The 22,686-nt window shown below is 40.1% G+C and overlaps 1 protein-coding gene, 2 long non-coding RNA genes and 1 pseudogene across 8 annotated transcripts; 3 read left to right on the top strand and 1 right to left on the bottom strand.

Moving 5' to 3' along the window:
- Positions 1–218: 218 nt before the first annotated feature.
- LOC131692549 (uncharacterized) lies at positions 219–5,240 on the top strand. Of its 6 annotated transcripts, none has more exons than XR_009306002.1 (7): positions 219–322; positions 379–1,139; positions 1,278–1,418; positions 1,491–1,817; positions 1,910–2,166; positions 2,475–3,581; positions 3,639–5,239. It is a non-coding gene; the product is annotated as an uncharacterized LOC131692549 (long non-coding RNA). The 6 variants fall into 6 exon arrangements; XR_009306005.1 differs by having other exon boundaries at positions 281–1,139; positions 2,475–3,405; positions 3,468–3,572; positions 3,639–5,240; XR_009306001.1 differs by having other exon boundaries at positions 281–1,139; positions 2,475–3,405; positions 3,468–3,581; positions 3,639–5,240.
- A 2,491-nt stretch (positions 5,241–7,731) lies between these two features.
- Positions 7,732–8,462, top strand: LOC131687559 (DEAD-box helicase Dbp80-like). Its single transcript, XM_058971650.1, has 3 exons — positions 7,732–7,911; positions 7,979–8,099; positions 8,332–8,462. The coding sequence occupies exons 1-3, from the start codon at positions 7,732–7,734 to the stop codon at positions 8,460–8,462; spliced, it is 432 nt and encodes a 143-aa protein (XP_058827633.1).
- A 5,144-nt stretch (positions 8,463–13,606) lies between these two features.
- Positions 13,607–16,239, bottom strand: LOC131687558 (DEAD-box helicase Dbp80-like; annotated as a pseudogene).
- A 1,170-nt stretch (positions 16,240–17,409) lies between these two features.
- LOC131692553 (uncharacterized) lies at positions 17,410–20,759 on the top strand. The gene is made up of 6 exons (XR_009306010.1): positions 17,410–17,951; positions 18,009–18,421; positions 18,557–18,692; positions 18,765–19,040; positions 19,212–19,383; positions 19,438–20,759. It is a non-coding gene; the product is annotated as an uncharacterized LOC131692553 (long non-coding RNA).
- The last annotated feature ends 1,927 nt before the right edge of the window (positions 20,760–22,686 follow it).

Genomic DNA, 22,686 nt, shown 5'->3' with positions numbered 1-22,686 from the left:
CGTTTCCATTTCGTAAGCGGTACGCAGCTCTCGCGAAAACGATAACGAAAAATGCAGTTAGCCGAGACACGGTTCGACAAACGATAAGTTTCATAATAGTTCCGCGAGATAGCGCTGCTTTCTATGCGCTGTCACCAAGGCAAACTTTTTCCTTGCGAAATAAAGGTCAATGGTATTATTTCGCACGGAGGCTCGCGAAATTTTGACAGGTTGCATTGAAAAAATATAAAAAAACAAAAGATTAGTAATTTTTTGTATTTTTTTTTCATCGCGACCTGTCAAAATTTCGTAGTTTTGAGAATCAATATTTTGAATTTGAATGGTAAGTTTTAAAATATTATTGGAATTGTGATTGTTTCTAGTAATTATTATTTACAGCACACCCGAACAAAGCAGTCACAAGAGCAGCATTGTTCGTCACCAGCCATCTATCTACTTGATAAGTTTTCAACAACAACAACCAGGTGCTACAAATCAGCTCAACTTGACTCAACATCCTGGATCTGGCAATCAGCCAACCAACATTAAATCGATACAACCGTAGCAGTACCAACAACTCCAAATCCAGCAGCTGCCAACAATCTCTCAAAAAAGAACCACAGCAATTACAGCTCAGAACCAACAAAGCAACAAGATCTTTTTTACGAATAATAGACCCATCGGAAACACTTTATCGGCACATTCTGTCGTAAAACTTGCCTGCCACTATTCTTACCAGCGGTTACCTTCCTGATGTAGAGAAATCAGAGTCAAACACAAACGTCATATTACTGCCTTGGCTCCTACCAGTTGCTTGCATGAAAATATCGCTGCCTCCACAGTGCTCGTGATTTCATCCCAGCAGCAGCTAGCAACCACAATTCCAGTGCTTATCGCCAGCAACATCAGAAAATTAAGATTTCCCCCAGACCATGACCATCATCCGACAGATCGGTAGCAACGTTCAACTGACGGTACAACCTGGCCAGCAACCGCAAGTAGTGCAATCGATCCAAGCCAATCAGGGCCAAATGTAGAAGACCATTGGTCAACTGCAAAAAAAAGATACATCAACAGCACCTTCAAACACAGTAGCAGCAGCATACTGTACTGTACCACGCCGCGTGCAGGACTTTTTTTTATTCAGTTGGTGCAGCAAGGTGAGTCATTTTTACTACCTTTTTTAGTTTCGGAAGGATCAGTACCGTGTGCAGTACATTGTAATGTAATACCCTATTCTTCTTTCAAAAGCTCGCGTTCACTCATTCACGGATATTTTTCATCACAATTTTTTTCAGATCGAACAGCAACCATAGCGGATACACATCACCGAACACCAGCAACATAATGCCATGGTAACCACCCAGCAGCAGAACACGGCGATAAAGGGCCAACAGTAAATACAACATCAAGATCCTCGGAAAGGACTTTCTCTTTCGGTATGTGTTTAACAGTAGCTTCTCTCCACCAAGCATTCCTTTGCATATTTAGATGTCCTTGTCAATTTACAGAACAAACATAATGGAAGCATACTCTACACGCGCGACATATTCAATCGGGCCAACCGTGTGACTCGTTTGGCAAAAAGGGCTCATCATCGGTTTCATGGCAGCGAAGTGAGCAGACAAAAGAAGGCGTTTTTTCCGAATGGTCGCTCTGGGCAAAAGTTCAGCTAATTGCAAGGAACAAACCACCGGAGTGACAGTATCCGTGCTGATTCAGGACCTTTTTCCATATATTGTAGTTTTTGAATTTTAATACCCGGTTGAAACGATGGCAAGTGCTGCCGATAACTGGGTCAAAAAGGCGGAAGGAGGATCAGGAAATTTCTGCACTCGGTAAGTGTTTTTTTTTTGTCATAACCAATTAACCTATTTTTGGAGCGATAATTTTTCCATAGGTTTTGAATTTTTCTTTTCAATACAAATAGGTTGTCGATCTGAGTATCCCTAAGGATAAGGAACCAGAGCCGACGGCTGACAGCCCAAAGAAAGAGAATGCGGAAAAACCTTCTAGTTCACCGCCAGTAGAACCAGCGATCAAATTACTCCGGTAGAAACGGCTGCACCTGCAGTTTTGTTTTCGGTAGCTACAGAAATTAAGACTTTAGCAGCTCCTGAAGAAAAAAAAAGCTGCTAGCGAAAATGGAGAAACAGCTTCCTCCACGGAAGATGCAGAGTCATTCAAGTAAGTCGCAATCTGGAGAAAATTTTGATTAGGACATAAGTAACATTGAGAGCCTGTCTCTGTTTACTTTCTATTTTGATTATTACGTCTTTATAACACTTTACACTAATTTTCCAGTACATATCGAAAGCCGATAGTTTTTACTAGAATATTAGGCAAAGAGTTGAGTACTAAATATTGAAACGACCGAGTAATTAACAGAAGAGAAACACCCCAAAAAGAATCTCATTGTTACTTACGTCCTATTCAAATTTTTCTCCAGAAATATTTAATATCAGCTTTGAAATTATCCATGATTCATCTTTTAGCCCGGCGGATGCAAGTTTGCTAATTAAACTTATTCGCAAAGGTCAAGTAGAATCAAAGCTGGATCTGGGGGTGAAGGATCCTTCTTCGCCGCTATACTTGGTTAAAACTTTCGAAGCTTTGCACATGAATTCGGAACTGCTTCTATGCTATGGGTTTCAACGCTCCTTCCAAGATTCAGAAGACGGCTCAACCTACTCTGTTGGCCGATCCACCACAGAACATAATCGCCCAGAGTTGGTCGGGAACAAGAAAAACCACTGCCTTCGTGCTGGCAATGCTCAATCGAGTCAATCCGTTGAAAAACTATCCGCAGGTGATTTGCCTTTCCCCACGTATGAACTGGCAATTCAGAAGGGGAAAGTAGCTGCAAAACGGCAAAGTTTTGTGCGGAAATCGAACTTGGTTAAACCGTTCGCGGTGAGAAGATCGTCAAAGGGGCGAAGCTGACTAATCATATCATCATCGGAACAGCCGGGCGTTCGACCTTAAGAAGATTGCCATTTTTGTAATGGACGAGGCGGGCGTTATGATCGCTGTTCTTTTTAGCAACGTACGAGCGGGAGGTGATGGGATTCGTCCAGTACATCGAAACCAATCCGATCATGATTCTTCTGGTGCGGGAGCAAGAATCACTCGATAACACCAAACACTACTACGTCAAATGCCGCAACCAGGACGAGAAATATCAAGCAATTTCAAACATGTACGGTGTGATTACCGTCGGACAAGCGATCATTTTCTGTCATATGATGTATAGGACAGTTGTAAACTCCAAGTAAACTTATTTTCGGCATTGTTAATCGATCGAAACAGGCACGCAAAACGGCCGGTTGGTTGACCGGCAGGATGTCCCAGGATGGTCATTCGGTAGCGGTACTGTCCGGTGATCTAACGGTGGAGCAACGGTTGGAACGAACGTTTTGTCCAGGGGTAAGTTCCACCACTTGATTCTGGCTACAGCACCAGGTTACGGAGAGATTCTTTCGTCTTAGGTATCGACGTCGAACAGGTTACCATTGTCGTCAACTTCGACCTGCCGATGGATTAGCAGGGACGAGCCGATTGCGAAACGTATCTACATCGAATTAGACGCACCGGTAGATTCAGTAAGTGTGTCATTCTTGTGATCCTATAGATTGTATTTCGTCCCACTTCTTTAACAGAACGGAATCACCATCAACCTAGTGGGTAGTGATCGAAGCATGATGATTTGCAGATCAATGGAAAAACACTTCCGGAAAAAGATTCAGTTGCTAGACGCGGAGAACTCGGACGAAATTTAAAAGATCGCACCGTAAAATGTTTTCGACCAGCTACTGGTGAAAGGCGTAGGAGCTTTTTTGGGTCATACTTGTTTTGATTCTGAATTTATAATTTTATTATATTTTAATTTTTTTTTCTTCCTTGACCTGACATAAGGTATACAAATGTAACCAACAGGGTATCGTCAAAGAGAATAGGAAAAGAGACGAATAGTGTGAAGCCAAAAATACCTTATTGAGCAAACCAATCGTGCAATGTAAATAAACATTACTCATGCCTGAGTTGGAGGAGATAAGTATTGTAAATCCATCAAAAAAAAAATTGAATTTTCGTCAGAATTTAGTGCAATCGTGATTGTAAGGTGCATTCTAGAGTCTATGTATGAGTAAAAACAAGTTTTAGAATTATTTCATCTCTTTGCTTCGAAATGCACATCGTTTGATAAACAAATCCAACGATCGACAAAAGGTTTGTTTTCAAAATATAATAGGAGTCATTTAAAGTGCTGCCTTTGGAAACGGTTGCCAAATTCTAGTGTTGAAATCATCGTAAAGGGAGTGTTGCCGTTTTGACTGATTTTCACTCTGCGTCTCTTTCACTATTCTCTTTGGGTATCGTAAGCTAATAAATTTACAATTACAATTACAATTTATCTCTACCCAGTTCTATCCAAACATTTGAAAAGGGCCTAACTGCAAAATGTAACAAATTGAAATTTCATGTTTTCCATTAACGAATATCTACCCGAGCACGTACATAACGCAACATTTGATTATAAAGAATTTTGATAGCGATTTTACAACAATTTATAAAAGGGCCTAATTGATTTTTATGACCGAACTGATTATGAAAGGACCTAGCTGATTGAAAAGTGCCTAACTAGCAATACACTCGTTTTAAATGGATTATAACGTATTATTGTATTATGACTGATTGTAAAAGGCTTATAACATCTTTTCCATAATTTACATACAGGGCCAATCTGATTTTATGATGTTCAGTGGGGTCAATCTGACCATCAATTTAGAATTCAGTTAATTCGTCTAACTTTCGGTGTAATATCAGACTTGAACAGCATTTTTTGTGTGAGGTATTCTGCCGCTAGAAGCAAAACTGTCCCATGTGCTATGGGAATCCCTATACACATGGGACAATTATACTTCTTGCGGCAGTAATACAAGTAGTAGCAATATGCGCAATTCCTTAAACCTCTCTAGTGTTTCATGCAATAAGAATTACCACGAATTACTTATGGCAATAAATTTGAATTACGATTCTCACAATTGTTATACCAAAAATAGGTTTGTATCCGTACTGATTTTTGGTAGCATTCCCTGAGACTTCCAGAACCTTTAGTAGTAGCACAGATAACAGACGTTTAGGCTCGATTTGAATCGTGTGTAAATACCCGCTGCTGAAATTCCGAATAAATCAGATATCTGAAACATGTTTGGCAAACGTTTGCAGATGGCGCAGTGATCACTACAATGCAGTTAGAGTGCAGCTGTCGAACACGTGTAGCAAACAGTTGCGCAGATGGCAATAGTGAAACACGGATTTTCAACGTATATCAATTTGAAAGTTTACACAGGTTTTTGAAGAAATTTTGTTCTAGCCTAAACGTCTGTTATCTGTGGTAGTAGCCATTGTTATCATAATCGATTTTTAACGTCAGCCAGAGTTTAAAGCCTAGGGTTTGGTTCGACCTGAAACCGATTGAGTCGGAGTCGGTTGTTATATTTGCGTTATATTTCCGGATTCCGAAACGTGTTTCGAAAGGTAGTTTCCCCGAGACTTGTGAAAGCGGTAAAGGCGGCCAAGGCAATCAGATTTGCTTCTTAATGGTCAAACGCCGATTTAGAGCTACGATTCGGACAATTACAATAGATTTGGTTTGAGCGAATTTCGATCATTTCCCTGGGTCTTCTAGAACCGGTAGAAGCAGCCAATTTAGATAGAAAATGGCCAGCCAATGATTTAAATTTCCGATTGCAGGAATTGTGCAGTCTAAATTGGTCAGACTGAACTTCCCCGAGACATCCGGAACCGTCACAAATAAGCATTATGATTAATCATGCTCGAAATATGATTCACGCTGAGTACGTCACTTCCCTGAGAGCTTCATGAATGGCAAAAAGGTTTACAATTGTTACCGATTTCATACACATCCGTGATGAATTAATAAAATACATCATTTAAAACATTTAAATGACAACAGAAATATAAAAAAGAAATAAACAAACAACAGCTGATGTCGTTTTCCAGTTATCAAAAGCGACATCTAACAGCAAACACACAGACTAGTTTTCGCGAGCAAATGTCAAAATTACGCACGGAATAAGGAAAAATATTTCGCGACCTCATTTCGCAAGAGGTGCATACTAAGCTTAAGCTAAGTATGCACCTCTTGCGAAATGAAATTTCCTATACAAAACCTATGCATAAAAAACGTCGCGAAATGCTCGCGAAAAGAATTTTCATTTCCATTTCGTAAGCGGTACGCAGCTCTCGCGAAAACGATACCGAAATTTCCAATTAGCCGAGACACGGTTCGACAAACGATAAGTTTCATATTACTTCCGCGATATTGCGCTGCTTTCTATGCGCTGTCACTACGGCAAGCTTTTTCCTTGCGAAATAATGATCAGTGGTATTATTCCGCTCGGAGGCTTGCGAAATTTTGACAGAATGCGATAAAAAAATACAAAAAAAACAAGATTTGTGAATTTTTTGTATTTTTTCATCACAAGCTGTCAACATGTATAGAATTTGCTTTTGCGATGCAATCGGTCGAAACGATGGCAAGTGCTGCTGATAACTGAGTCAAAAAGGCAGAGGATCAGGAAATTTATGCTCTCGTAAGTGCCTAACCTGTTTTTGGAGCGATCATTGTTTCATAGGATTTGTATTTTTCTTTTCAATACAAAAGGTAGCGATCCGAGTATCACCAAGGATAAGAAACCGGAGCCGGCGGTTGGCAGTCCGGAAAAAGAGGATGCGGAAAAACCTAGTCCATCGGCAGTAGAACCAGCGACGGTTACTCCCGTAGAAACGGCTGCACCTGCAGTTTTGAGTTCGTTAATTATGGAAATTCTGACTGGCTGCTCCTGAAGAAAGACAAGCTGCTAGTGGAAATAGAAAAACAGCTTCCTACATGGAAGATGCAGATGCATTCAAGTAAGTCCAAATCGAGAAATTTTTTATTAGGACATAATTAACATTGAGAGATTATCTTTGTTTACTTTCTCTTTCGTTAATTACGACGTCACTATAACATTGTACAAATTTTCCAGTACATATCGAAAGCCGATGCTTTTTACTAGAATATTATGCAAAGAGTTGAGTACTAAATACTAAAACGACCGAGTAATTAACAGAAAAAGACCCCAAAGAAAATCTCATTGTAGCTTACGTCCTATCCTAAATTTTCTCCAGAAATATCTAGTATCAGCTTTAAAATATCCATGATTCATCTTTTAGCCCGGAGGATGCAAAAAAACTTTCGAAGCTTTGCACATGAAGCCGGAACTGCTTCAGGGAGTCTATGCTATGGATTCCAACGCCCCTTCCAAGATTCAGGAAACGGCTCTACCTACTCTGTTGGCCGATCCGCCCAGCACATGATCGCCCAGTCAGTCAGAAACAAGAAAAACCGCTGCTTTCGCGCTGACAATGCTCAGTCGAGTCGATCCGTTAAAAAAACTATCCGCAGGTGATTTGCCTTTCCCTTACGTATGAACTGGCAAATCAGAAGGGGGTAGCAGCTGCCAAAATTACAAAGTTATGTCCGCAAATCAAATTTAGTTACCTCATCCGCGGCGAGGAGATTGTCAAAGGGGCGAAGCTGATTAATCATATCATCATCGAAACACCCGGTAAGCTGATGGACTGGAATATAAAATTCAGGCGTTCGACCTTGAGAAATTGCCGTTTGTGTACTAAACGAAGCGGGCGTTATGATCGCTGTTCTTGGCCACGTACGAGCGGGAGGTAATGGAGTTCGCCGAGTACATCTTACCCGATCCGATCGTGATTCAGCTAGCGCGGGAGCAAGAATCACTAGATAACATCAAACAGCACTACAATAAGTACCGCAACCAGGACGAGAAATATCAAGCAATTTCGATCATCTTTGGCGTGATTACCATCGGATATGCGATCATTTTCTGTCGTGTGAGTATAGGACAGTTGTGATTGGCATTGTCAATCGATGGAAACAGACACGCAAAACGCCCGATAGGATGGTCATTCGGTAGCGGTACTGTCCGGTGATTTAACGGTGGAGCAATGGTTTGCCGGTCTGAATCGATTCCGAGCCGGACTAAAGAAGGTATTGATTACAACGAACGTTTTGTCTTGGGGTAAGTTCCACCACTTGATTCTGTCTGCAGCACCAGGTTACGGAGAGATTTTTTCGCTCTAGGTATCGATGTCGAACAGGTGACCATTGTAAACTTCATCCTGTCGATGGATCAGTAGAGACGAGCCGATTGCGAAACGTATCTGCATCGAATTGGACGCACCGGTAAATTCTGTAAGTGCGACTCATTCTTGTGATTCTATAGATTGTATTTCTTCCCTCTTCTTTAACAGGCATCGCCATCAACCTGGTGGGCAGTGATCGAAGCATGATGATTTGCAGATCATTCGAAAAACACTTCCAGAAAAAGATTCAGCTGCTAGACGCGGAGTACTCGGACGTTATTGAAAAGATCGGATCGTAGTGTTTTCGACCAGCTACTGGTGAAAGGCGCTGGAGCTTTTTTGGTTCATTATTGTTCCGATTGTGAATCTATAACTTTATTTAGCTCTATCAGTTGATTTCCTTAGGATTTAATTCAAGGATCGGTAACGCGAGGATTGTGAAGTGCATGTTTAATTGTTATAACTTGGAGTTAAGTGAACCACAGATAACAGACGTTTAAGCTCGATTTGAATCGTGTATAAAAACCCGCTACTGAAATTCCGAATAAATTAGACGTCTGAAACACGTTTGGCAAACGTTTGCAGATGACGCAGTGATCAATACAATGCAGTTAGAGTGCAGCTGTTAAACACGTGTAGCAAACAGTTGCGCAGATGGCAATAGTGAAACACGGATTTCCAACGTTTATCAATTTGAAAGTTTACACAGGTTTTTGAAGAAATTTTGTTCTAGCCTAAACGTCTGTTATCTGTGGGTAAACTCTTGAAGAAAACGACTTTGTTTTTTTATTTTGTCGTTGGACGGCCAGTAGAGTAAAGTGGCAAGAATTTTTCCAAAACACCTTGAAGAAGAAGATGAAAAATATTTTGTTCTATACCATGTAAATAAATATTTCAAGAAGATAGAACAGACAGCTATAAAACAGCAAAAAAATCTAAAAGAAATTATATATGCTTCGAAGCGATTTTCATCGTTGGCGCCGTTTCCGTCGTCGTCATCCTCAGCAAGTTGTTCCTTCTTAACATCAAGTTCCACCAATTGCGATAGATCGTCCTGTGTCATCTCCTTTTGATAGCCCAAGAACGAATCACTCTTATCCTGTTCCTGCTCATGCTCCTTTCCACGATCCTCGAGTGTATCGAAACGACCGGCGATGACAACAAACACTTTACACTTGGTGCACTTCCATGCAATTCGCCCTCGCTGATCAACCGATCCGATGGGTACCGGTAGCAACTGTGCACGACAAACAGCTGACCCCGCTTGCCCGGAATCAGTTTGTAAGCAATCTGTTCGGCTTGTTTTTGCGTCCAACATCTAACCTTCAATGATGGTTTTATTTTCGCAGTAGTCCTGCGTGAAAAAATTCAACCCTAATTATTTTTCTCACGTGTAAATTTAAAACGACTTACCCCTCAGGCGCATGGTTATGTGTCCATTTGCTATTTATTTAGTTATTCATTTACTAATTTGTATATTTTTACATTTGTTCTTTCATTGTTGTGGGTGAATGGAGAACAGTGAGTCTAGTTATGTAAGGAATGCAAACTAGGCTCGATGGAACCTTGCCAGTCCTGGATATCACACACATTTGGAGCAACATCAGATGTTTTTCAAGCCGTTCTCAACTCCTATACGGCAGTTTTCACGCCGCCACCCGCGTAACGGCTTGGTAAGGCGAAACTGGTGTCGAAGGGGGTCAATTAAGCTTATCTGACGTATTCTTGATGGTCACATCATTAGCGTTCCTGCCTTAGAATCGACAGATAGCCTTAGTTGATTATAGGATTAGGGTATATTTATAAATTTATGTTTAACGTCTTTTTTTTTGCTTCAGATAGTTGATATTCGAGCTTGTAGAACCATTTGGGCGTACCATATATGAGCTCCGACGGAAATTGAGGATGAAATAGATCTCTTCTATGAGACAGTCGTCCGACGGTGTCGAAATGCCGTAAGAGATGAGCAGCGGTAAACTAGTTATTCAAGATGGGAATGAGACACTTAATTACCACCATTGAAATGAAATCTGTAAGTAGCACTAACAAACATCTAATTTCAGGAACTGCACGAGATGCTGGGCCTGCGACCTTCGACTGGTATGGTCCATTCTCATTGGTTGTCGATTCTTTTGACCTTGAGTATGAGGCTTGTTCAGGGAAGGAGTGCATGAATGGCACCTAAGGGATACTTAATTATTCAGGACTTGTTCTTATGATTATTTAACTCGATCAAGCACACCGGCTCTCAGAAATGATAAGCAGCCCTTTCGGGTCGGTGTGGTCTGTTCGAGTCGAACCAGGTGGATATTCGGTTCGAGCATACTTTATTGGGACTAGTGGACAAATATTTCTTGTCCTTTATGGGCAGAGATTCTTTTTGTGAAACCCTAAAATACCTTATCTCGTCTAGCTACTCAGCATAATGATAATAGAAAAAATTGAGGATTTGCCTGGTCCATAATGTAATGAATACGTATACGTATATTGACTAGAACAGGGATAATCGAATTCTGTTATAAGATAGAGATGAAATAGCACAGTTGTAGGAAAAAGTATTCGCGAATAAGGACTAATACTGCTAGTATATTTACCGATTCAACTAATAGTCGATTGATCCGCTTCGGACCTAGGAGACAAAAAGGAGATTAGGAAGAGACAGAATCGGATTCAATGTGAAATTTGCCAATATGACGTAGACCCCAAGGCGATGGTGAGATGATTTTCCATAGGATTACAGAGACTAGATGACGCGACGTTAACCGCTCTCAACTTGTGTCTGTATGAATCTAAGTTTGTATGTATGGATGTGTATAGGAGCAATGTATCCCTGAGCAACATGGAAGGACAGCCTCTGAGCCGCCAAAAGGGTCATGGGAAACCGGGTGCGCGGTCATAGGTGTAACCATAAAGCACTGCACACACTGTCAAGTGCAACGGTAGGTGTACGCAGTTAATGCACATAGGTTGCAGAAACTGGTTGTTGAGACAGCCTGTGCAATCGCATCCTGATAAATAATAAATAACAATAACAATTTATGTGTTCCTTCATTATTTTTTTAATTTCTGGGAAAAAAATTCATTATGTCGTAACTAACAATGCTATTCATTTTGTTTCCTTGATGCGAATATGTAATATAATATATTCTGGTTGCAGTTGAAAATCGAAATAGTGAACTTGGATGTTCAGCAAAAACAGAATTTGAAACAAATACGCGAAATCAATAATTCGTGTATATTTTATAGTTAATATTTAATATTCAATATTTCACATTCTTTGTACCATGTTGGAACAGTGTATCAATTCATTTCAACATAGGACTATTTTCAACAGCTACGTGAGGTATTACAAATGTTAAACGAGCCGACAAGTTAATTCTAGAGATAAAGTCGATTGAGCAATGCAATTAGTGTTGTAGCACTTGTAGATTGTTGTAGTTAATCAAAAAGCGAGATAAAATTCATAAAGTAGATTCCTGAATGCTTAAACGATATTCAAATAGAATTAAATTATTTTATGTTTCATCCGGTCTGCTATGCCGGAATAAAATAAGGGTAATGAGCAAAAAGAAACCTATTTGATATTGGTATTTTGCACCACAGATAAGCGTCTGCTTGTGTCTGAGTGTATATGGAATCTGAATAAAACTGAAGCATTGCAACCGAATTATTTGGGAGCATTCGGTTGCGCATTCTGCATGACAAAAAGATTCATCTTCTGCAGTCATATTTGCAAAGTCCGACATCGCAACATCAGTGAAATATGCAAGAGCTCCGGCAATGCTTCTGTATTTGGTTGACTATCTATCGGATCCTCCTTCTAATGTCACACGTTAATAAAATTCGTAAACACGTCATTACTCTTCTAGTGATCTTCAAAGCTTATAAGTATAGATATTCCTGAGTTTTTACGAGTTACCAACAGTTACACGGGGGTAATTAACTTGGTCATCAGCGACAAATGAAGAAAAAAGATTCATTTTTTTCTTTTACTTTCGTCACTGTAACGTGACAGGCTAAGGCCAGGGATGGCCCATCTCGCCAAAAGATTCATTCAAAACATTCGGAAATGATAGTAAAAACATGGAGAAGAAATAAACAAACAACAGCTGATAGCGCTTTTCAGCTGTCTAAAGCGACATCTAACGGCAAACGCATAGACTAGTTTTCGCGAGCAAATGTCAAAATTCCGCACGGAAAGCTTAGTATGCACCTCTTGCGAAACGAGGTCGCGAAATATTTTTCCTTCTTCCGTGTGGAATTTTGACATTTGCTCGCGAAAACTAGTCGGTGTGTTTGCTGTTAGATGTCGCTTTTGATAACTGGAAAACGACATCAGCTGTTGTTTATTTCTTTTTTATATTTCTGTTGTCATTTAAATGTTTTAAATGATGTATTTTATTAATTCATCACGGATGTGTATGAAATCGGTAACCTATTTGCCATTCATGAAGCTCTCAGGGAAGTGACGTACTCAGCGTGAATCATATTTCGAGCATGATTAATCATAATGCTTATTTGTGACGGTTCCGGATGTCTCGGTGAAGTTCAGTCTGATCAATTTAGACCGCACAATTCCTGCAATCGGAAATTTAAATCATTGGCTGGCCATTTTCTATCTAAATTGGCTGCTTCTACCGGTTCTAGAAGACCCAGGGAAATGATCGAAATTCGCTCAAACCAAATCTATTGTAATTGTCCGAATCGTAACTCTAAGTCGGCGTTTGATCATTAAGAAGCAAATCTGATTGCCTTGGCCGCCTTTACCGCTTTCACAAGTCTCGGGGAAACTACCTATCGAAACACGTTTCGGAATCCGGAAATATAACGCAAATATATCAACCGACTCCGACTCAATCGGTTTCAGGTCGAACCAAACCCTAGGCTTTAAACTTTGACTGACGTTAAAAATCGATTATGATAACAATGGCTACTACTAAAGGTTCTGGAAGTCTCAGGGAATGCTACCAATAATAAGTACGGATACAAACCTATTTTTGGTATAACAATTGTGAGAATCGTAATTCAAATTTATTGCCATAAGTAATTCGTGGTAATTCTTATTGCATGAATCACTAGAGAGGTTCTAGGAATTGCGCATATTGCTACTACTTGTATTACTGCCGCAAGAAGCATAATTGTCCCATGTGTATAGGGATTCCCATGGCACATGGGACAGTTTTGCTTCTAGCGGCAGAATACCTCACACAAAAAATGCTGTTCAAGTCTGATATTACACCGAAAGGTAGACGAATTAACTGAATTCTAATTTGATGGTCAGATTGACCCTGTATGTAAATTATGGAAAAGATGTTATAAGCCTTTTACAATCAGTCATAATACAATAATACGTTAAAATCCATTTAAAACGAGTGTATTGCTACTTTTCTATCAGTTAGGTCCTTTCATAATCAGTTCGGTCATAAAAATCATTAGGCCCTTTTATAAATTGTTGTAAAATCGCTATCAAAATTCTTCATAATCCAATGTTGTGTTATGTACGTGCTCGGGTAGATATTTGTTAATGGAAAACATGAAATTTCAATTTGTTACATTTTGCAGTTAGGCCCTTTTCAAATGTTTGAATAGAACTGGGTAGAGATAAATTGTAATTGTAAATTTATTAGCTTACGATACCGTGTTGGTTACATTTGTATACCTTATGTCAGGTCAAGGAAGAAAAAAAAGTAAAAAATATAATAAAATTATAAATTCAGAATCAAAACAAGTATGACCCAAAAAAGCTCCTACGCCTTTCACCAGTAGCTGGTCGAAAACACTTTACAGTGCGATCTTTTCAATTTCGTCCGAGTTCTCCGCGTCTAGCAACTGAATCTTTTTCCGGAAGTGTTTTTCGATTGATCTGCAAATCATCATGCTTCGATCACTGCCCACTAGGTTGATGGTGATTCCGTTCTGTTAAAGAAGTGGGAAGAAATACAATCTATAGGATCACAAGAATGAGTCACACTTACCGAATCTACCGGTGCGTCTAATTCGATGTAGATACGTTTCGCAATCGGCTCGTCCCTTCTAATCCATCGGCAGGTCGAAGTTGACGACAATGGTCACCTGTTCGGCGTCGATACCTAAGACGAAAGAATCTCTCCGTAACCTGGTGCTGTAGCTAGAATCAAGTGGTGGAACTTACCCCTGGACAAAACGTTCGTTCCTACCGTTGCTCCACCGTTAGATCACCGGACAGTACCGCTACCGAGTGACCATCCTGGGACATCCTGCCGGTCAACCAACCGGCCGTTTTGCGTACTTGTTTTGATCGATTAACAGTTCTGAAAATAAGTTTACTTGGAGTTTACAACTAACCTATACATCATATGACAGAAAATGATCGCTTGTCCGACGGTAATCACACAATTTCTCGTCCTGGTTGCGGAACTTGACGTAGTACTTGCGCCTGCCGAATGACGATCGGATTGGGTACGATGTACTCGGCAAACTCCATCACCTCGCGCTCGTACGTGGCCAAGAAGAACACCGACCATAACACCCGCCTCGTCCAGTACAAAAAGGGAAAACTAGGTCGTACGTCCTGAACTTTATACCCCAGTCCATTAGGTTGCCGGGTGTTCCGATGATGATATGATTAGTCAGCTTCGCCCCTTTGACGGTCTCCTCACCGCGAACGGCGTAAGGAAGTTTGATTTCCGGACAAAACTTTGCCATTTTGGCAGCTACTTCCCCCTTCTGAATTGCCAGCTCATACGTGGGGGAAAGGCAAATCACCTGCAGATAGTTTTTTAACTGATGGACTCAACCGAGCATTGCCAGCACGAAGGCAGCGGTTTTTCCTGTTCCCGACTGACTCTGGGCGATTATATTCCGTGGCGGACCGGCCAACAGAGTAGGTAGAGCCATCTCCTGAATCTTGGAAGGGGCGTTGAAACCCATCGCATAGACTCCCTGAAGTAATTCCGGCTTCACGTGCAAAGTTTCGAAAGTTTTAACCAACCAACCGGCGAAGAAGAATCCTTCCGCTGCACCTTCAGATCCAGCTTTGATTCTACTAGACCTTAGCGAACATCTTTCATTAGCAAACTTGCATCGGCCGGGCTAAAAGATTAGTCACGGATAATTAGTCACGGTCTGTCTCTTCTGTTTGTTACTCGGTTGTTTCAATATTTAGTACTCAACTCTTTGCCTAATATTTTAGTAAAAACCATCGGCTATGTACTGGAAAATTAGTGCAAAGTGTTATAGTGACGTCATAATCAAAAGAGAAAGTAAACAAAGAGAGGCTGTCAATGTTCCTTATGTCCTAATCAAAATTTTCTGCAGATTTCGACTTACTTGAATGCCTCTGCATCTTCCGCGGAGGAAGGTGTTTCTCCATTTTCTCTTGCAGCTTGTTTTTCTTCAGGAGCTGCTAGAGTCAGAATTTCCGTAGCTACCGAACTCCAAACATCAGGTGCAGCTTTGGTTCTACTGCCGGTGGACTAGGTTTTTCCGCATTCTCTTTCTCTGGACTGCCAGCCGCCGGCTCTGAATCCTTATCCTTGGTGATATGTACTCAGTTCGCTAACCTATTTGTATTGAAAAGAAAAATTCAAATCCCATCCCAATGATCGCTTAAAAAATAGGTTATAACAAAAAAACACCGTGTGCAGAAATTTCTTGATCCGTCGTCTTTTTGACCCAGTTATCGGCAGCGCTTGCCATCGTTTCGATCGGGTATTAAAATTCAATAGCAAGGTACAAAGTATGGGAAATCGTCCTGAATCAGCACGGGTACTGTCCCTCGGGTGGTTTATTCCTTACAATCCGCTGAAATTTTGACCAGAGCGACCTTGCGGAAAAAACGATGCCTTCTTTTGCCTGCTCTTCCCTGCCATGAAACCAATGATGAGCGCTTATTCCAAACGGTTAGCCGATTGAACATGACGTGCCATTATGTTTGTTCTGTGAATTGATAAGGACATCTAGATATGCAAAGGAATGTTTGGAGGAGGGATGCTACTGGTAAATACATACCGAAAGAGAAAGTCCTTTCCGAGCATCTTGATGTTGTGTTTTCTGTTGGCCCATTATCACTGCGTTCTCTTGCTGGGTGATTACCATGTTGTTGGTGTTCGATCTGAAAAAATCATAATAAAAAAATATCCGTAAATGAGTGAACTCGAGCTTTTTAAAGAAGAATAGGGTATTACATTACAATGTACTTAACACGGTACTGATCCTTTCGAAATAAAAAAGGTAATAAAAATGTCTCACCTTGCCGCACCAACTGAATAAAAAAGTCCTGCACACCGCATGGTACAGTATAGTATGCTGCTGCTACTGTGTTTGAATGTGTTGTTGCTATCTTTTTTGCAGTTGGTCAATGGTCTTCTACATTTGGCTTGGATCTATTGCACTAATTGCGGTTGCTGACCAGGTTGTACCGTCGGTTGAACGTTATTACTACCGACCTTTAGGATGATGGTCATGGTCTGGAAGAAATCTTAATTTTCTGATGTTGTGGTTGAAGGTGGTTCTGCTGCTGAGCTTGCTGTGAAATGTTGGCGATAAGCACTCGAATAGTGATTGCTTGCTGCTGCTGGAATGGAATCACGAGTACTGTGGAGGCAGTGATATTTTCATGCAAGGAACTGGTAGGAACCAAGGCTGGAATATGACGTTTGTGCCTGAATCCGATTTCTCTAAATCAGGAAGGCAACCGCTGGTAAAAATAGTGGCAGACAAGTTTTAAGGCAGAATGTGCCGATGAAATGTTTTCTGATGTGTCCATCATTCGTAAACTCCTGTTGTTCGTTTGAGCAGTAATTGCTATGTGGTCCTTTTTTGAGGGGTTGTTGGCTGTTGCTGGATTTGGAGTAGTTGGTACTGCTGCGGTTATATCGATTTAATGTTGGTTGGCTGATTGCCAGATCCAGGATGTTGAGACAAGATTAGTTGAGCTGATTTGCTTTGTTCGGGTGTGCTGCAAATAATATTAATTATTTAAATTTAATTGTTTAAAACTAGAAACAATCACACTTCCAGTAATATTTTTAAACATACCATTCAAATTCGAAATATTGAAGTTCTAAACTACGAAATTTTGACAGGTTGCGATGAAAAAAATACAAAAAATTACCAATCTTGTGTTTTCTTATATTTTTTCATTGCAACCTGTCAAAATTTCGCGAGCCTCCGTGCGAAATAATACCGATAACCATTATTTCGCAAGGAAAAAGTTTGCCTTGGTGACAGCGCATAGAAAGCAGCGCTGTCTCGCGGAACTATTATGAAACTTATCGTTTGTCGAACCGTGTCTCGGCTAACTGCATTTTTCGTTATCGTTTTCGCGAGAGCTGCGTACCGCTTACGAAATGGAAACGAAAATTTTTTTCGCGAGCATTTCGCGACGTTTTTTATGCATAGGTTTTGTATAGGAAATTTCATTTCGCAAGAGGTGCATACTTAGCTGAAGAAGGAAAAATATTTCGCGACCTCATTTCGCAAGAGGTGCATACTAAGCTTTAAGCGGTACGCAGCTCTCGCGAAAACGATAACGAAATTTGCAGTTAGCCGAGACACGGTTCGACAAACGATAAGTTTCGTATTACTTCCGCGAGATAGCGCTGCTTTCTATGCGCTGTCACCACGGCAAGCTTTCTCCTTGCGAAATAATGATCAGTGGTATTATTCCGCTGCGGAGGCTCGCGAAATTTTGACAGACTGCGATAAAAAATACAAAAAAACAAGATTTGTGTATTTTTTCATCGCAAGCTGTCAAAATGTCTTAATATAGAATTTGCTTTTGTTATGCAATATTTGAAATTCGAATGGTGAGTTATAAAATATGATTGGAATTCTTTAATTTCTAATTCAAAATAATCTTTCAGTATGTAATGATTATTTACAGTGCGCCCAAACAAACCCGGATTCAGTCGCAACGGCAGAGGATTGTACAGCTGGAGAAAGGAAAAAAATCGTTCCGACTTACTATTTTTCAAAACTGCTAGAGCAGTCTTTTCCGTTAGTGGTAGAAGCAGGAAACATCGATCTACCTCAGCAGTTTGCCTCAATAACAACAACGTATGACCTAGTTTACATCCGCAACTAGTGCAAACGATCCAAGCCAATCAGGGCAGATGTAGAAGACCATTGGCCAACTTTGGCAGTTGTAGCAGCAAACAAATCAGAACTATGATCACCCATCCGCAGAAAACGATACAGCTACAGCACCGGTCAAGTAGCATACGATACTGTACAATGCCGCGTGCAGGAGATCCTTTAATTCAGTTGGTGCAGCAAGGTGAGATATTTTTATTATCTTTTTTAATTTCGAAAGGATCAGTACAGTGTTCAGTACATTGTAATGAAATACCTTATTCTTAAAAAGTTCGCGTTCACTCATTCACGTATATTTTATATCATGATTTTTTTTCAGATCGAGCAGCAACCATAGCGGATACAGATCCAGTGGACACATCACCGAACACCATCAACCATCCAGCAGAAGAACGCGGTGATAATGGGTCAGCAGTAAACACAACGGCAAAATGCTTGGAAAGGACTTTCTCTCGGTAAGTTTTTACCACTAGCTTCCCTCCTCCAAACATTCCTTTGCATATCTAGATGTCCTTGTTGATTTTCAGAACAAACATAACGGAAGCCTACACGCACGACATGTTCAATCGGGCCAACCGTGTGACTCGTTTGGAAAAAGCGCTCATCATCGGTTTCATGGCAGCGAGATGAGCAGACAAAAGAAGGCATCGTTTTTTCAGCAAGGTCGCTCTGGGCAAAATTTCTGCGAATTGCGAGGAATAAACCACCGAAGGGACAGTACCCGTGCTGAATCAGGCCGTTTTCCCATACATTGCTGCTATTTAATTTTAATACCCGGTCGAAACGATGGCATTTCTGCACTCGTAAGTGTTTTTTTCAATACGCGATCTGAGAGGTTATTTAAAGTGCATTTTGCCAACTGGTTTCTGTTTTTAAAAATAATCAAAATTTCTAATGGGAATGGGATAGAAAATGAAAAGAGAAAAAAATACGGAAAATCCTTCTAGTCCAGTTTTTATTTTTTTATTTACCAGACTTCAAAAAAATTTAATTCACCAGCGACGGTTACTCCTGTAGAAACGGCTGCACTGCAGTTTTGAGCTCGCGGTAGCTACAAAAATTCTGACTAGCGGCTCCTGAAGAAAAACAAGCTGCATGCGAAATTGGAGAAACAGCTTCCTCCACGGATGATGCAGAGGAATTCAAGTAAGTCGAAATATTTAGTATCATCTGTAAAATTATTCATGGTTAATCTTTTAGCATGGCGGATGCAAGTTTGCAATTGAAAATTATTCGCAAAGTTCAGGTAGAATCAAAACTTGATCTGGAGGTGCAGCGATAGGATCCTTCTTCGCCGCTATACTCAGTTAAAACTTTAGAAGCTTTACACCTAAAGCCGGAACTGCTTCAGGGAGTCTGTGTTTCAACGCCCCTTCCAAGATTCAGGAGACGGCTCTACATACTCTGTTGGCCGATCCGCCACAGAACATGATCGCCCAGTCAGTCGGTAACAGGAAAAACCAATGCTTTCGTGCTGGCAGTTCTCAGTTGAGTCCGTTAAAAAACTCCTCAGGTGATGTGCCTTTCCCCCACGCATGAACTGGCAATTCAGAAGGGGGAAGTAGCTGCCAAAATGGCAAAGTTTTGTCCGGAAATCAAACTTCGTTACGCCGTTCGCGGTGGGGAGATCGTCAAAAGTGCGAAGCTGATCATCAGAACACCCGGCAAGCTGATGGGCTGCAATATAAAGTTCCGGGCTTTCGACCTTAAGAAGATTGCCGTTTTTGTACTGATTTTTGCACGTTATGATTCATCCGGATACACAAGCAGCTGTCGTCGTCTTGCCAGATGATGTTCTCGGTCACATACGAGCGGGAAGTGATTGAGTACGCCGTAACCAATCCCATCGTGATTCGGCTGGCGCGGGAGCAAGAATCACTCGATAACACCAAAAAGTACTACGTCATATGCCACTACCAGGACGAGAAATATCAAGCAATTTCGAACATTACCGTGATTACCATCGGACAAGCGATCATTTTCAATCATGAGTGTAGGACAGTGGGGAGCAAGGCGCCGGTAAACAAACAATTAAATGCAATAGTTTCAGTACAAACATCTTATGTCATGTTTCAACATAGTACCCAACCCCCAGATGTCAAATTGTTACATTTTGTCATCCCCTCTAAAAGTGTTACATAATTTATTAACGGTCCCTAAATTTATGTATTTCAACAGCAGCTTATACAGATCATGAATATGTATAGAAGAAGGTGTTTTATGTTTTATTTAAAAAAAATTCAAAACCCTCCGCCTCTGTTGGTCTTATTAGGAAGGAGCCGCAGTTCGCATCAAGTTAGGCACCAAAATCCAGGCACCAAATTTTTTTTTTTGGTATTCCCTTTACCACCGGTGGAGCCACTATGGAAAAGTAGTGAAAGCTTCAGGCACAAAATTTTGGTGTCAAGTTAGGCACCCAAATTCAGGCACCAAATATTTTTTGCTGTTTGTCCTTAGATTTAGATTGTAATTATTTACGATATGCTGTACAAAATCGAATATGTACTATATGGACCTCAAAATTCAACAGATAGGTAAGGGGGTAAGGGTGTGTGGAATGCGATAAAAATAAACGAAAAAATGCCTAATGCCGGTCTTTATACAATTTTTTACAATATATGCTGTAAACAATCAAATCCCGTTTATCTCGCCCTCAAAATTCAGCAAACGATAGATAAGGATGTGTAGAATGCGATAAAAATAATCATGAATATGCCTCTTGGTATGTCCCCATACAACTTTTGAGGATTTTTCTTTTGCTTACATATTTTGTGGTTGTTTGTAAAATATGCTGTTTACATATTTCGTTTTGCTTTTTTCATTTCGATTATAGATGTTTTAATATTAAGATCATTCGCCTCTTATGGTTGAAAAAAATCTCTTATGAATTTTTTTTAACCCTATGCGCGGGGTCGGGACTCGAACCCACGTATGCTGCGTATAAGGTAATCGATTTACCAACTAAAGACATATTTTGTAGTTGTTTACAAAATATGCTGTAAAAAATCAAATCCCGTTTATCTCGCCCTCAAAATTCAGCAGATGATAGATAAGGGTGTGTAGAATGCGATAAAAATAATCGTGAATATGCCTCTTGGTATGTCCCCATACAACTTTTGAGGATTTTTCTTTTGCTTACATATTTTGTGGTTGTTTGTAAAATATGCTGTTTACATATTTCGTTTTGCTTTTTTCATTTCGATTATAGATGTTTTAATATTAAGATCATTCGCCTCTTATGGTTGAAAAAAATCTCTTATGAATTTTTTTTAACCCCTATGCGCGGGGTCGGGACTCGAACCCACGTATGCTGCGTATAAGGTAATCGATTTACCAACTAAAGACATATTTTGTAGTTGTTTACAAAATATGCTGTAAAAAATCAAATCCCGTTTATCTCGCCCTCAAAATTCAGCAGTTGATAGATAAGGATGTGTAGAATGCGATAAAAATAATCATGAATATGCCTCTTGGTATGTCCCCATACAACTTTTGAGGATTTTTCTTTTGCTTACATATTTTGTGGTTGTTTGCGAAATATGCTGTAAAAAATCAAATCCCGTTTATCTCGCCCTCAAAACTCAGCAGATGATAGATAAGGATGTGTAGAATGCGATAAAAATAATCATGAATATGCCTCTTGGGATGTCCCCATACAACTTTTGAGGATTTTTCTTTTGCTTACATATTTTGTGGTTGTTTGTAAAATATGCTGTTTACATATTTCGTTTTGCTTTTTTTTATTTCGATTATAGAGGTTTTAATAATAAGATCATTCGCCTCTTCTGGTTAAAAAAAATCTCTTATGAAAAATTTCTAACCCTATGTGCGGACTATGGAGACTCGAACCCGGGTGCGCTGCGTATAAGGTAATCGATTTACCAACTACGCTACGCCCGACCCTAAAGACATATTTTGTGGTTGTTTGCAAAATTTGCTGTTTACATATATTGTTTTCCTTTTTTTGTATTTCGATTATAGAGGTTTTAATCTTAAGATCATTCGCCTCTTTTGGTTGAAAAAAATCTCTCATGAAATTTTTTTAACCCTATGTGCAGGGTCGGGACTCGAACCCAGGTACGCTGCGTATAAGGTAATAGATTTACCAACTAAAGACATATTTTGTGGTTGTTTACAAAATATGCTGTAAAAAATCAAATCCCGTTTATCTCGCCCTCAAAATTCAGCAGATGATAGATAAGGGTGTGTAGAATGCGATAAAAATAATCGTGAATATGCCTCTTGGTATGTCCCCATACAACTTTTGAGGATTTTTCTTTTGCTTACATATTTTGTGGTCGTTTACAAAATATGCTGTAAAAAATCAAATCCCGTTTATCTCGCCCTCAAAATTCAGCAGATGATAGATAAGGGTGTTTAGAATGCGATAAAAATAATCGTGAATATGCCTCTTGGTATGTCCCCATACAACTTTTGAGGATTTTTCTT

Source organism: Topomyia yanbarensis, chromosome 3, assembly GCF_030247195.1.
Source record: "Topomyia yanbarensis strain Yona2022 chromosome 3, ASM3024719v1, whole genome shotgun sequence".
Classification (NCBI taxonomy): Eukaryota; Metazoa; Arthropoda; class Insecta; order Diptera; family Culicidae; genus Topomyia; species Topomyia yanbarensis.
Note: the sequence above shows the minus strand (reverse complement) of the source record. Positions and strands in the feature narration are given on the sequence as shown.

What these genes read in the sequence shown, in the direction of transcription:
- LOC131687559 (XM_058971650.1), top strand. Translation starts at nt 7,732, where the DNA reads ATGGAGTTCGCCGAGTACATCTTACCCGATCCGATCGTGATTCAGCTA. An exon ending in ATGCGATCATTTTCTGTCGT is followed by an intron (nt 7,912 to 7,978) that starts GTGAGTATAGGA and finishes AACGCCCGATAG; the next exon opens with GATGGTCATTCGGTAGCGGT. An exon ending in AACGAACGTTTTGTCTTGGG is followed by an intron (nt 8,100 to 8,331) that starts GTAAGTTCCACC and finishes CTTCTTTAACAG; the next exon opens with GCATCGCCATCAACCTGGTG.